This window comes from Aspergillus ibericus, assembly GCF_003184845.1.
Source record: "Aspergillus ibericus CBS 121593 unplaced genomic scaffold BO80scaffold_24, whole genome shotgun sequence".
Classification (NCBI taxonomy): domain Eukaryota; kingdom Fungi; phylum Ascomycota; class Eurotiomycetes; order Eurotiales; family Aspergillaceae; genus Aspergillus; species Aspergillus ibericus.
Window position 1 is genome coordinate 149,487 of NW_020292122.1, and position 12,279 is coordinate 161,765.

Below are 12,279 nucleotides of genomic sequence, written 5' to 3' on the forward strand. Positions count from 1 at the left end.
GCATCCTGCGCCAATGCAGCGACCAGGGATACTGCGGATGCGGTCAGATCCGGAATCAGCGGAGACAAAGAGATAGGGCAGCGATGAGTGCCCGAACATGACGCGGTGAAGCTGATGTAGGTGACAAGGAATGGCATGACTGCTAGGGCATTTATACTGGGTTTCTCTATGAAGGGGTTATCTGAATAACTTGTCATATCTATTCCTATCTACAGCAACGCACGACGCAAGAATTCCCCAAACGCATCCATATGCTTGCCTGGATCCATCATGGAGAAATGATTCACCTCGCTCAGAATCTCAATCTGCAGGTTATCCCGTCCCAGTAACGATGCCCAGCCATCTCCACTAAAGTCCGTCCGATTCTCCAACAACCAAATCATCTCGCGTGGGTCATCCGGGCGTCTCTCGGGCCGAGGCAGGTTTGGATCCTTGCAGATGCCGTCGCGTGCATAGACAATATGTGTTTGAATTGATGCATCAATAGGATGGATGCGATAGGCGTCCAGCAACCGGATGAACGCATTGAAATGGGGAATCAACCAACTAGGTGGTTCCTTGCCGGTCGTTCCAAACAGTCCGATGCCCTGGAAAAAGTCGTATATTCGCTTCGGGGGATTCTCCATGCCGATTGGGTTGGGCGAGTCGATGAGAATGAGCTTGGCGGTAGTCTGGCCGTCCTGCGCGAGTTGGCGTGCCGCTTCGTAGGCGCAGATGCCACCAGCGGACCAGCCACCAAAGTAGTATGGTCCATTTGGCTGGCGACGACGGACTTCCACGAGATATTTGGCCGTTAGCTCTTCGAGCGAAACAGTCATCTGTTCTGGCGTCTTCATCCACGGACAGTTGAGCCCGTAGGCAGCGGTATCCTGGCCGAGTTTTGGCAAGGCGGCGTAGGATGTAGCAGAACCTGAACCGTCCGGGAAGAGAAAGAGAATCTTCTTTGCAGTTTTGGGCTTCCCCCAGAGCAGGATGGAAGTGGCTTGCGGTCCCGTGTGTGGATCAAACGCGGGCCTTGAGGGTGTACTACGCGCCGCCGGCTTAGGGCTGCTTTCGAGACCGAGGGCTTTGCTAACCTCTTCCAGGTTCTGGTTTTCCATCAGGATGTTGGATGGCAGATTAATTTCGAGCGTCTCTGCTAGGGTCCCCACAATGGTCAAAGCGAGGAGTGAATCTACTCCGATGTCTGCGAATGCGGTGGTAGGCGTCACTTCGTTGAGTGGCACACCCGTTTCATTGGCAATGGTGGCGCGCAGGATCTCCAGCACAGCGGTCTCCGGGTCATGCTCCGATGTGGCGACCGTCTCGTAGCTGGATATATCATCCTCGGTGCTGCGCTCGGATGAGCTGGGCTGGGAGGAGTCACTCTCGACGTCACCGAAGAAGCCAAGAAGATCTTTGGGCGTAGGGTAGTCCACAAATATAGAAGATGGAACGTCAGCCCCCAGCTCCTCTTGAATCCGGCCACAGATGGTCAATGATAGCAGAGAATCAATGCCATAGTTGGCGAATTCTTCATTTGGTCCCAAATCCGATGGGTCGATCCCTGCCTCCTTGGCGATGATGGCCAGGACGCGACCAGCCAGGCCTCCGCTCGAGGGGATGGGTGCTTTGGACGGTTTATCTGCCGGCATCGATGGTAGGGGCTTGGGGTTTTCCTTCGAGCGGATAGGTTGAGGAGCTGTATGGGGCTTGGTCGGCTGCACGGCTTCTCTCCCCGGCGTGCCTGAAGGGCTCTTTGCGGGCAACAGCCGATCAAGAAGCCGTCGGGGTACTCCTTGGAACTATATAGCCGTTAGAATTGCCTACTTCGCATGCAGGGCACTTACTCGGATCCCTTGGTACACAGCTACCACCGTGTCCCCCTCGAAGATGTACGTATCTCCAACGTAGGTCGTCCCCGTTTCCAGCTGCATCCGATTATATACCTGATATTGTTTGTCTTTGGAAAATCGGGTGGCACACCGCATGCGCTCCCAGCCATGGTTGATAAACACCTGCTCCTTGGACGGCGTAGCATCGCTGGCATTCATAATGAACCCGGCAATATGTCCGAGACTGTCCACCCAGCATGGATTGAACACGAATCCGTCCTCGTCGATCTGGAAAGAGACCCTAGCGGTGGCTTCATGCTGGTCACTGTCCAGGACGACCTCCTGCATTCCCTGATAGTTTGGTCCGTACTGCACGAGTGCCGAGAAAAGCTGGTACGCCAGACGTCGCTTCAGCTTGTGCGCGTCACCCTCCTCCGCGCTGGCATGCAGGGCAGCGATCCGACTCTGGACCAGATGGGCATGACGCTTCCATTCCGCCAGCCAGGTGTCAACGCTCTTCGTGATACGGACCACGAAGGCAGCATGGTCAGACGTCTTTTTCCCGTCACGGTTAACACTGTACAGCCGGAAGGAGATAACATGGCTCTCCCAGTTGGCAGAGGCCGAGACGCGAAACAGCTGAGAGTCAGCATCTGGTCGAGACACCAATGGGTTTTGCACCTGCATGTCGGCAACGTCCAAGCCCGCCGTTTCGCTATCTTTACCAATAGCCTGCATCATGTGCTTGGCAATTGTGAGGGCTATGTCGGCGTAGAGAGACTAGCCACGTTAGTATGTGAATCACATTCTCAACAGAAGACCTACTGATGGCGACAACATGGCTCCGTTGACGACGTGTCCCTCCAGAATCGGTGCCAGTCGTCGATCGTGAATATCCGTCTCGGCCACGAGTGTTGATGTTTCAGGGCCGTCTTCCTGTTGGATAATCCTCTGCACTGATGGAGACAAATATTGAGCAATACGCGCAGTTCCTGGACTCGACGCAGATCCCTGTTGGCCGGCTGAAACCAGACCTTCACCCTTCAGTAGGCAGAAGTTGTTCCGATAAGGTATCCAGTAGTTCTTGAGATCCCAGACATACCGCGGCAACCTGAGGACTTCACGGGGACCCTCCACTCCCCGATGATACTCGGTCCATTGGATGTCAATCCCGTGGGTGTAGAGCACTTCCAGACTTGCGCTCACGACACCCCATGGATCAGAGCCCTTCCTCAGGGAAGCAACGGAGACGCTCTGCGACCCAAGGTTGCCTTTGACCATGCCTGAGCAGGCTGGGTGGGTGCCAACCTCTACCCACAGCGTCTTGTCGTTGACGAGACCATCGGTTTGGGCTGTTCCAAGAGCGCCTTGGAAGTTGACCGGCTCGCGACATGCATTAGTCAGATACGAGGCATTGAGCAGATCGGCATCGCCTGCCGAAACTACCTTTCCCAGCAGAGGCGAGATATAGGGGATGGTCGGGACTCGGTACTGGACACTACCTGCCACCGTTCGAAAGTCACTCAAAATGGCGTCTACTTGGGCAGAATGGAACGCGTATGGGATATTGAGCCGGACACATTCGATGCCCTTGGCTGTAAGCCGGTCCTTCAAGGCGAGCAGTTCGTCCACCGGCCCGCTGACGACATTGTTGGCCGGCTGATTGAAACAGGCCATGGCGCATGCCGTGCCCCGTAGCTCTGGATGTATCAGGTCGGTGGTGCATTTGACTGCCAACATGGCATGCGTTCGGGGTGTGGTCTTCTGGAAGAGTAGTCGAGCCCGAGTGCCCACCATGTATATCACATTCGCTGCCGTAAGAACCCCAGCAGCGTACAGTGCAGGGTATTCGCCCAGGCTGTGGCCAATGGTGGCAGCAGGGACCACCCCGAGCGACTTCCAGTAGCTGGAGAGTGCCATTTGAAGACAGACCAAAGCCAAGTGAGTCATCATCGGAGGGGCCTCGTCGAGGTTGACCATGCTGCCGTCGATGAGAGGCAGGAAACTTGGAAAGCCCATCTGGACCGCCATCCCATCAAATCGCATGACGTTCTCCCGGAACGAGGGCACCGAGTCAAACAGTTGCTTACCCATCCCGGTGTAGAGAGTCCCCTGTCCGGTGAACACCATGACGATGTTAGGAAGCTTCGCCGGGGGTGGAACTGGCCGGTGGCTCTCCAGGCCTGGTAGTATCTCCTGCATACGGCGACGGATGGAGTCGGTATCAGAGCCTGACACGATGATCCGATAACCGTGGTGAACGCGCCTGGCAGTGGTGGTATAGGCGAGGGACGACAGGGACACCGTCGGGTACTCCTCCAGATACGCTACCAGGGCCTCAATATTGCCCTGCAGGGCTTTGATTGTCTTCGCTGTCACTGTCACTAGGTGCTGAGAGCGAGGGTCCTGAAATGGCCCGCTCTGTCGGACCGGGGCATCTTCGATCAACATGGCTGTATTGCCTCCGGCCGCACTGAAGTTATTCAAAAATACCGTCCGCTTACTCTGTGGCATCTCCTCCCGGTGCCATGGTGTCGGTTGAAAAGGAATATGCACGTTCCGTTGGGCCAAATCCTTGGGATAGGTATGGTTGATCCGGGTCTTAATGCCACAGTGTGGAGGTATGGTGTTATTCCGCATCATCAACAACACCTTGATTAATGATGACACCCCTGATGCGGACTCTGCATGACCCATATTTGCTTTGGCCGTCCCGAGGAACAGCGCATTGTGCCTGCGGGGATCGGGAGCAAACACTGAGAGGACCGACTTCATCTCGGTGGCATCTCCCGCCTGCGTGCCGGTGCCGTGCATCTCGACATAGCCCACATCCAGGGGGTTGACGCCCGCATAACGCATGATCCGGTTGAAAACCGTCGCCTGATCTCCTTCAAAGGGCCGTGTGATGGAGTCGGTCCGGCCGCAGTGGTTTGTATACGCGCCACGGATAACGCCAAAGATCGGATCGTTGTCTTCGACGGCATCTTCGAGACGTTTGAGAATGACCGTGCCAACAGCGTCAGAACGGCAGTAACCGTCTGCCTCGTCGTCAAAGGCGTTGCAATTACCTATTTTGTTAGCCTCATTCGGGACACGGATAGTGGTCATACCTTTGGCTGTCAAAAAGTGCCCCCGGTCCAAGCCACAAAAGTTATCCGGGTTGGTCAAGACATTCACTCCTCCGGCCAGGGCTGTGTCACATTCACCGCGCCATAGATAAGCACACGCTGTCTGAATTGCTGCGCAGCTAGACGAACACGCCGTGTCGATGCTCAAGCTGGGTCCGCAGAACCGGAAGAAGTAGCTGCCACTGTCAGTGAATGTCTACCAGGGGTCTTGGTTCATACCTGATCCGGCCTGGAATAAATGCGCGGTTGCCCCCTGGAATGAAATAGGTATCTACATTCTGTCCACTATTTACCTCACGCCAGTCATCGCTCGTCACCCCGTAAAACACCCCAATGCGGTCCCCCTGGGTAGAGGGCGTGGCATTCGGGACCAGTCCCGCCATTTCCATTGCTTCATACGCCGTGGTGATGGCCAGTCGCTGTGCCGGATCCGCATTCTCTGCCTCCCGGGGCGACATGTTGAAGAATCGTGCATCAAAGACCCCCAGCTCCTTGATGAAGCACCCGTATTTGACTCGACTGGTGTTCTTGGTCTTGCCCGTGGGATCATAGTGTGCTTTCCAGTCGAATCGCTCTTCCGGAATGGTGCGATGCACGTCCCGACCGGCCAGTAGCATCTCCCAGAATTCTTCGTTGGAACCGGACTCGGGAAAGCGGCCAGAAAATCCGATGATGGCGATACTGGATTGCGAGAACTTGCCGGTTGGGGTGGCTAGTGATGGGGGGACCGAGCCATCGCCGATGGAGTGAACCAGGTTTGTCTTGACCGGTGATTCTCGGGTTAGGGCTGAGCTGAGCAGTGATCCACTCCGCGAGGAGACCTGATATATGATGCATTCTGGGTATTGGTACTCCCGTAGCTCCTGTGAAATGGATGCGATGATGAGATCCCACTGCAGCGGATCACATAGGGCCTCTTGAACAGCGCGACAGAACAGACTCCGGAGGTCGGATGATGCAATCACCTCTGCTGATGTGGCGGAGATGACTCTCGTCCGCTGAGTATACTCCCGCAGGCAAGGGTCATGAAAGTCACCCAGGATGGCCTCTGCATCATCCTTTCGGAACAGATGCGGCGCGTGATAAGGCAGCTCGATAGGTAGGAACGAGCACTTCCATGGAGAGGAGGAAACAAACTCGTTCAGCAGAAACGGTGGACCACTCACAGACACACTGGTTCGACTGATGGAGCTGATATACAGGCGAGCCACTGGAGGCAGACTCTGCTTTCATTAGCTTCACTCGCGCGTTAGTGGGATCACATACCTGAGCTACGTTGAACTTGTCGATAGCACTCCTTGCCTCCTCCTCAACTGTCCCGACAATCGCCGACCATGCTCTCTGCCTCCCATCCACCGAAGGATCCAAATCATTCCGCAGAATCATGGACCGGAGCGCCGTCCGGAACGCAACGATGACTGCTTCCACCGCCGCAGGAAGAAGCTCGGCCAGGGTCTGGGCACTGGCAATGGCCGCAGCGGCAAAGGCTCCAGTGCACGCACCTACCAGATACGTACTCTCCGGCGCAGGATACGCTCTTGCCCCTTGTCCAAAATGCCTACTCGGATGAGCTCGTGCAGTCTCGAAGGGCATCAGACTTACCGGATAAACTGGCCCAGCTGGGTCGCACAAAGCAACGGAAACTTCAATGCCGGCGCTGCCACGCAGTTCTCATGCTGCGCGAACAGATCAATCAGGGTGGTGAAGAAAGGGAACCATTCCTGCTGGTGCGAAGGCAACTTCCCCACGTGGCGTCTCAGTTGGAACCCAACGCGATCGAAAAAGTCGGTTAGAACCGCGTTGTCCTTGATATGCAGCAGCGAGTGCAATGTCGGCTCAAACGCCACTGTCTGGTCACCAAAGATGAATACCTCGGCAGGTGCCTCCATGTCGATGACAGAGGTTTCCGTGGGTGCGCTCGAGTCTTGCAACGTCGTCCTAAGGACCATGTTCATGCGCTGAATACTCCCGTTCTTGCATCCCACGTATGAGGAGGGCCTCTGGCATGAAGCAGTCAGTTCCTGGTCGACTGGAGTATTCATACTGCTGATCACCAGCGGACACTGTCGAATGTGTTCCTACGAACACGAGGAGACATGGGTCGGCTCCCGAATTCGCTGACAGTGTGAATCCGAAGATCTTCGAGCATCCTCAGCTGCAAGTCTCGGAGACAGGTGTCAATCGACCTGTGGTGTTTGCAGCTATCTTGGCCAATATGTTCGCTGGAGCGCTGACGGTGCAGATACGGGTCCATTTCGGAGGGTTCCTGGTGGCCGAATCAGTGGGTGTAGCTTTATCGCCACGAAATGGAGAAGCGGGGAGATCATGAGTGCTTGGACACCGAGTGTGGTACGAACTGCTGGTGTTGTAACGTCCATACTACCGGACTGCATCATGGCACCATCTATCGGAACCTCACCATGGTCGCATGCGATGTATGGGAGGACGGATGATCATGAGGTGAATACATCCGCGGACTACGGCTTGATCATTTATACGGAGGCAGCACCCTATGAAAAAGCAATGTTCATTTCTATTCTATGGACACCCGCGTCTGCAGCAGCTCCTGCCTGGTCCATTCTCCTCGATCAATCCTTCGAAACCAGTTTGCCATCAACAATGTGGGCCTCCACCCAGCCCGTGAGAAACTGCGTCCTGGTCGAGTCCGCAAAGTTCGCATGATCAGGGAAAATGACTTCCTTGTAATAGGGATCGCTGCGAGCGCGGACGTAATCCTCGACATCTTCAAAGACGATCTGGGCATAGCAGTCGCAGTCACCGGTGTTGCCCTCGGGGAGATTGCCAAAGATGCGGCTCATCAGCTGCTTAGATTCGGTGGTGTTGTGGGTCTGCAGTGTTAATCTTTGCCGGATTATTGCATGACATGCTTACCAGTGTATAGGTGCGGATGCCAAATTTGACTAGATGGTTCTTGACCACCTCCGCGTGATGCTCACTGAGATAGCGATGGTACTCTTCCTCGTCCATGCCAGGCTTGCGGTATCCGCAGATGGTCAAGGCGAAGGGGCGTTGGGCAGACATTGTGGTGCGTGAACGACAGCTGAAAACCATGGATGATGATGTCTATTCCAATAAAAAGGGCATCATTTATGGACATTCATCGTCGTTCGGAGGGTATTCTCGGGAGCCGAGGCATGACGGAATCTGGACTCCGGCACACAAGATTCGGAATTGGACGATATCGTTTCCATCAAGGACGGTTATCGGCGAATATGCGTGGTCAGGGACCAACAATCTATCGGAGGGACGGTCTGCGGCAACTGGACTATCCTTGCATTCAGCCCTAATGTGTAACACAAGATCGTATGATTCGGACACAGTCACCGGCATCGATTCGACCAGTCTCGGTCGGCAGTTGCTCCTGCATGGCAATGGCAGCGGTGCCGTAGTATGAGGCATTAAGTCAACACGTGTGGAGTCACAGCAGGGATGTAGAGCCCTGCAGGTGTGGCTGCATGTAATGGTCATTATGCTGCCTGTGTCAATTGCCTGCTTAACGGCTACATTTATGGCACGATTGTATGTGGGGTACATCCTGTTGCAGTTGTTCAGGACTACAATTAGGTCCCAGCCCTAACCCACTGCTGAGTCACCTCAACTGTATAACTAATTAACTACAAACAGCTCTTTGCGATGTAGATTATCGTCGATACATTTTGGGAACCCATTTTGTATCTTTCAATCCTAGAGTTAATTTAAGTCCGTCATCTCTGGTTGTGGAAGTGTTCCGATATTGTGGACCTGATATATATTCCTATCATGGTTTACCGCAAACCACACTCCGTCTAAACAATCGTATTCACCGTCTACCAACCTGCCCTAGTATAATGCCAGCTTGATCCACTCAATTCGCAGCAATATCCATAGGCTGCATCTTCTCATGCTCATCCACCGACCCCTTATCGTGCCCCGTCATCGGGCGGAATCCCTGCCGAAAGACCGGACTCTCACGGATCTGGTCCCAGTCATGCAACATGTATCCATTCTCGACCGAGCACTTGACCTCTTCCGCCCCCCGAGGGACCATCTCCGCCTCGTAGGCCGTAACTGCCTCCTCCAGGGTCGCCGTGCCCTCCACCACCTGCTGAATACCCGCCAGCAGATGCGAAATATCACAAATGCAATGATTAAGTCCTTGACCACGGTCTGCCACATACACATCAGCAATGTCCCTTCATCCCATTGGAATACTCACACGGCGGCATCGGATGCGCCGCATCCCCCACCAAAGTCAACCGTCCCAGGCGATTATCCCACGGCTGCGTAACCCAGTAACTGATATCAGCCTTATGAACCTGCGTATCATCCGGGATCCACGTAAACGACGACCGCGCCGGCTCAGCCAAACTCTGCGCCTTTTCGCGGATCATATCGAGTCGTTCGCGATACGTCGCCGGCTGACCATGGTCCATGAACCAGGCCATCGCGAGATGAAAGATCCACGTCTCCGGATGATCCGGACCATCAGGCATGCTCGAGACTATACCAATTAGCACACCCCACTCCAACTCCCTAGAAGGCAGGCAACCCACTGGACTGAAAAGCATGATACGACCGATCACTCAACGCAAGATAACTCGTCGGAAACCTCTCCCTCACCAACCTGGCCTTCTCCCCATCCCCATAACACACCGTCATATTGGTATGAAAGATCGGAAACCGACTAACAGCCGCCCTCTCCACCCCCCCCATCGCAAACTCCCTCACCTTACTCCTCGGCCCATCAGCCCCCACAAGCACCGACCCCCTCACCACCTCCCCATCCTCAAAAACCGCCATCACCCCCCTCCCACTCTCACAAAACGCCACATCCACCAACCGCTTCCCATACTGGACCTCGACCCCCACACTACACAGATCGCGCATCTTGCTACGCGGCACCCGGAGGCCTTTCGCGTACGGCACACCGGCGAGTAAGTGGCCCGATTCGCCGTGAATGATGGGGTAGTTGCCGCCGGCTGTGATTGCGACGTCGGGGTTACACGAGACGGCTTCCATGTTGCTGTAGCGGGCCGGGGGGAGCAGGGTGCGCAGACGGTCCAGGGACCAGTGGATCGCCATGGTCCATTCGTTGCTGCGGTAGTTGAGGGAGGTTTCTTGTTCGAAGATGGTGTAGGGGATGTTGCACTACCCCTGTTAGTAGGGTATCGTAGGTAGGGAGGTATTATGGGGGGGAAGGGATGGGGGGTACCTTCTTGAGAGATTGTGCGAGGATCAGACCTGTGATACCTGCGCCGATGATCAGGACGTGCATGTCCTCTGGTTTGGAGGTAGGAATGGCCATAGTGACGTCTGGTGCGGGGGTAGTCTGTCTGGTCGGTCTGAGTTCAAGGGTTGCAGGGTGGGGGGGGAAGTACTGGACACTCGGCCAGGGTCTATTTTTGTATCGAGACAGACAGGTCCGCTGTATACTGACGGTCCAGGTGGCAATGCTGACTATCCTGGCGGTTGGGGCTCGGGATCCGGACTGTCTTGTCTGACTGTGATGGATGGACGGGAGTTGCTTTTGCGAGGGAAGGGGGGACTGAACACGAGGGTGACGCTGTCGGGCGGTTTTGAAATGCTGCAATACAGGTCTGCGGGTGTCCGAGTTGGATGGTGTTGCAGATGAGGATCGAGATGGCAATGTTCGAAGTGGAAAGTCTAGGGCCTTGGGGTGTGGGTGTGGGTGTGGTGCTCACGTTGGTAGGTTTCCGGGATTGATTCAAGGGGATATACTGACTGGATAGAGTCTCGCAACGGCGGTATCTCATGTCTGCTATTGTTTGTTTCTCCACCCGCTGAGACATTATCCCGGTCCAGCCTTATGGGCTGCCACGCGGTTGCCCTGGTGTTGGTATCAGGCACAGGGACGACTCAACCAGAAGCTACTCGAGCTGCATCAACAATATGGGCAGGTCGTGCGGGTGGCTCCCGATGAGCTGTCCTATACTTCAGAAGAGGCATGGAAGGATATCTATGGACCGCGGTCGGATGAGATGGGAAAGGATCCTGTGTTCTCTCTGCGGACACCGACAGGCGTACAGAGTAGGTGATGATCTTTTTGCTAGGTCAGGCTAATATGGATAGATATTCTGACGGCCGATCGAGCAACGCATACTCGACAGCGCCGACTGCTTTCGCATGCTTTCTCGGAAAAGGCGTTGCGGGAGCAAGAGGGTATGATCCAGGGCTATGTGGACCGACTGGTGGAGCAGCTAGCCTCTCGAGCGGGAGATGGCCCTCAGAATATGGTGGACTGGTTCACCTTTATTGGTATGTAGTCCATGCTGATGCTCTGTGTTCTATCTAACGAATCCAGCATACGACCTAATCCGAGATTTATCCTTCGGAGAACACTTCCACTGCCTCGACCAAGCCAAATACGACCCTTTTGTGCAATCCATCCGAGCCATTTCCAAAGAACTCACCTTCATCCAAATGTTCGCCTACTACCATCTCCTCCAACTGCGTCAACTCTTCATGCCCAGAGCCATCGCCGGGGCGCGGGCACAAAACATGCAGCGCGTCATCCAGATCGTCAACCAGCGCGTATCCCGAAACACCGACCGAAATGACTTTCTCCACTACATCCTCGCAGCAATGAAAACCGAAAAAGGCATGTCTCGGGACGAGATGAACGTCAACGCGTTCTCCTTCAGCATAGCCGGATCGGAGTCTTCTGCTACGGCCCTGAGTGCATTTACCTACTTCATTCTTACGCACAAGGAAGTGTATGACCGACTTGTGGCCGAGATCCGCGAAGGCTTTGAAACATACGAGCAGATTGAAGTTTCTGCCCTGACCCGACTACCTTATCTGAACGCCGTGCTTCAAGAAACCCTACGAATCTACCCCCCGGTAGCCGTGACACTTCCCAGAGTGGTCCCACCCAACGGCGCCACCATCAATGGACAATTCGTCCCAGGAGGAGTAACCGTCGGCGTCAACCACTTTGCATGCTATCATGACCCCCAGAACTTTGACCATCCCCTCGAATTTCTCCCTGAGCGGTGGCTACCAGAGTGTCAGGAGAGATTTGTAAAGGACCGAAGAAACTCCTTCCAGCCATTCTCGTTCGGGCCGAGGAACTGTCTGGGGAAGAATCTGGCGTGGGCGGAGATGCGCTTGATTGCGGCGAAATTGCTGTTTCGGTTTAATATGGAGTTGAGTGGGGAGAGTGGTCAGTGGCTGGATGGGCAGAGGGTGTTTGGGTTTTGGGTGAAGCCGCCGTTGATGGTGAGGGTGGTGGGGAGGGGGTAGATTTGGCATTTATGTCAACTGTTGCATGATCTAGCTGGAGCATCGCTTATGGATTATTTATAGTAGATTCGTCG

At 54.8% G+C, this 12,279-nt stretch overlaps 4 protein-coding genes across 4 annotated transcripts; 1 reads left to right on the forward strand and 3 right to left on the reverse strand.

Moving 5' to 3' along the window:
- Positions 1-209: 209 nt before the first annotated feature.
- On the reverse strand, positions 210-6,831 carry BO80DRAFT_455954 (ketoacyl-synt-domain-containing protein; the record flags this gene model as incomplete). Its single annotated transcript, XM_025722140.1, has 7 exons — positions 210-1,784; positions 1,830-2,594; positions 2,640-4,882; positions 4,925-5,118; positions 5,162-6,165; positions 6,209-6,500; positions 6,545-6,831. The coding sequence occupies 7 exons, from the start codon at positions 6,829-6,831 to the stop codon at positions 210-212; spliced, it is 6,360 nt and encodes a 2,119-aa protein (XP_025574434.1).
- A 699-nt stretch (positions 6,832-7,530) lies between these two features.
- tpcK (decarboxylase tpcK) lies at positions 7,531-7,984 on the reverse strand (the record flags this gene model as incomplete). Its single annotated transcript, XM_025722141.1, has 2 exons — positions 7,531-7,791; positions 7,835-7,984. The coding sequence occupies 2 exons, from the start codon at positions 7,982-7,984 to the stop codon at positions 7,531-7,533; spliced, it is 411 nt and encodes a 136-aa protein (XP_025574435.1).
- An 823-nt stretch (positions 7,985-8,807) lies between these two features.
- Positions 8,808-10,217, reverse strand: BO80DRAFT_455956 (FAD-dependent oxidoreductase; the record flags this gene model as incomplete). The annotated part of the gene is made up of 4 exons (XM_025722142.1): positions 8,808-9,109; positions 9,159-9,443; positions 9,496-10,090; positions 10,155-10,217. 4 exons carry the CDS (start codon positions 10,215-10,217, stop codon positions 8,808-8,810), a joined length of 1,245 nt encoding a protein of 414 aa, XP_025574436.1.
- A 365-nt stretch (positions 10,218-10,582) lies between these two features.
- On the forward strand, positions 10,583-12,205 carry BO80DRAFT_445812 (cytochrome P450; the record flags this gene model as incomplete). Its single annotated transcript, XM_025721512.1, has 4 exons — positions 10,583-10,648; positions 10,693-10,990; positions 11,033-11,218; positions 11,265-12,205. 4 exons carry the CDS (start codon positions 10,583-10,585, stop codon positions 12,203-12,205), a joined length of 1,491 nt encoding a protein of 496 aa, XP_025574437.1.
- Between the last annotated feature and the right edge of the window lie 74 nt (positions 12,206-12,279).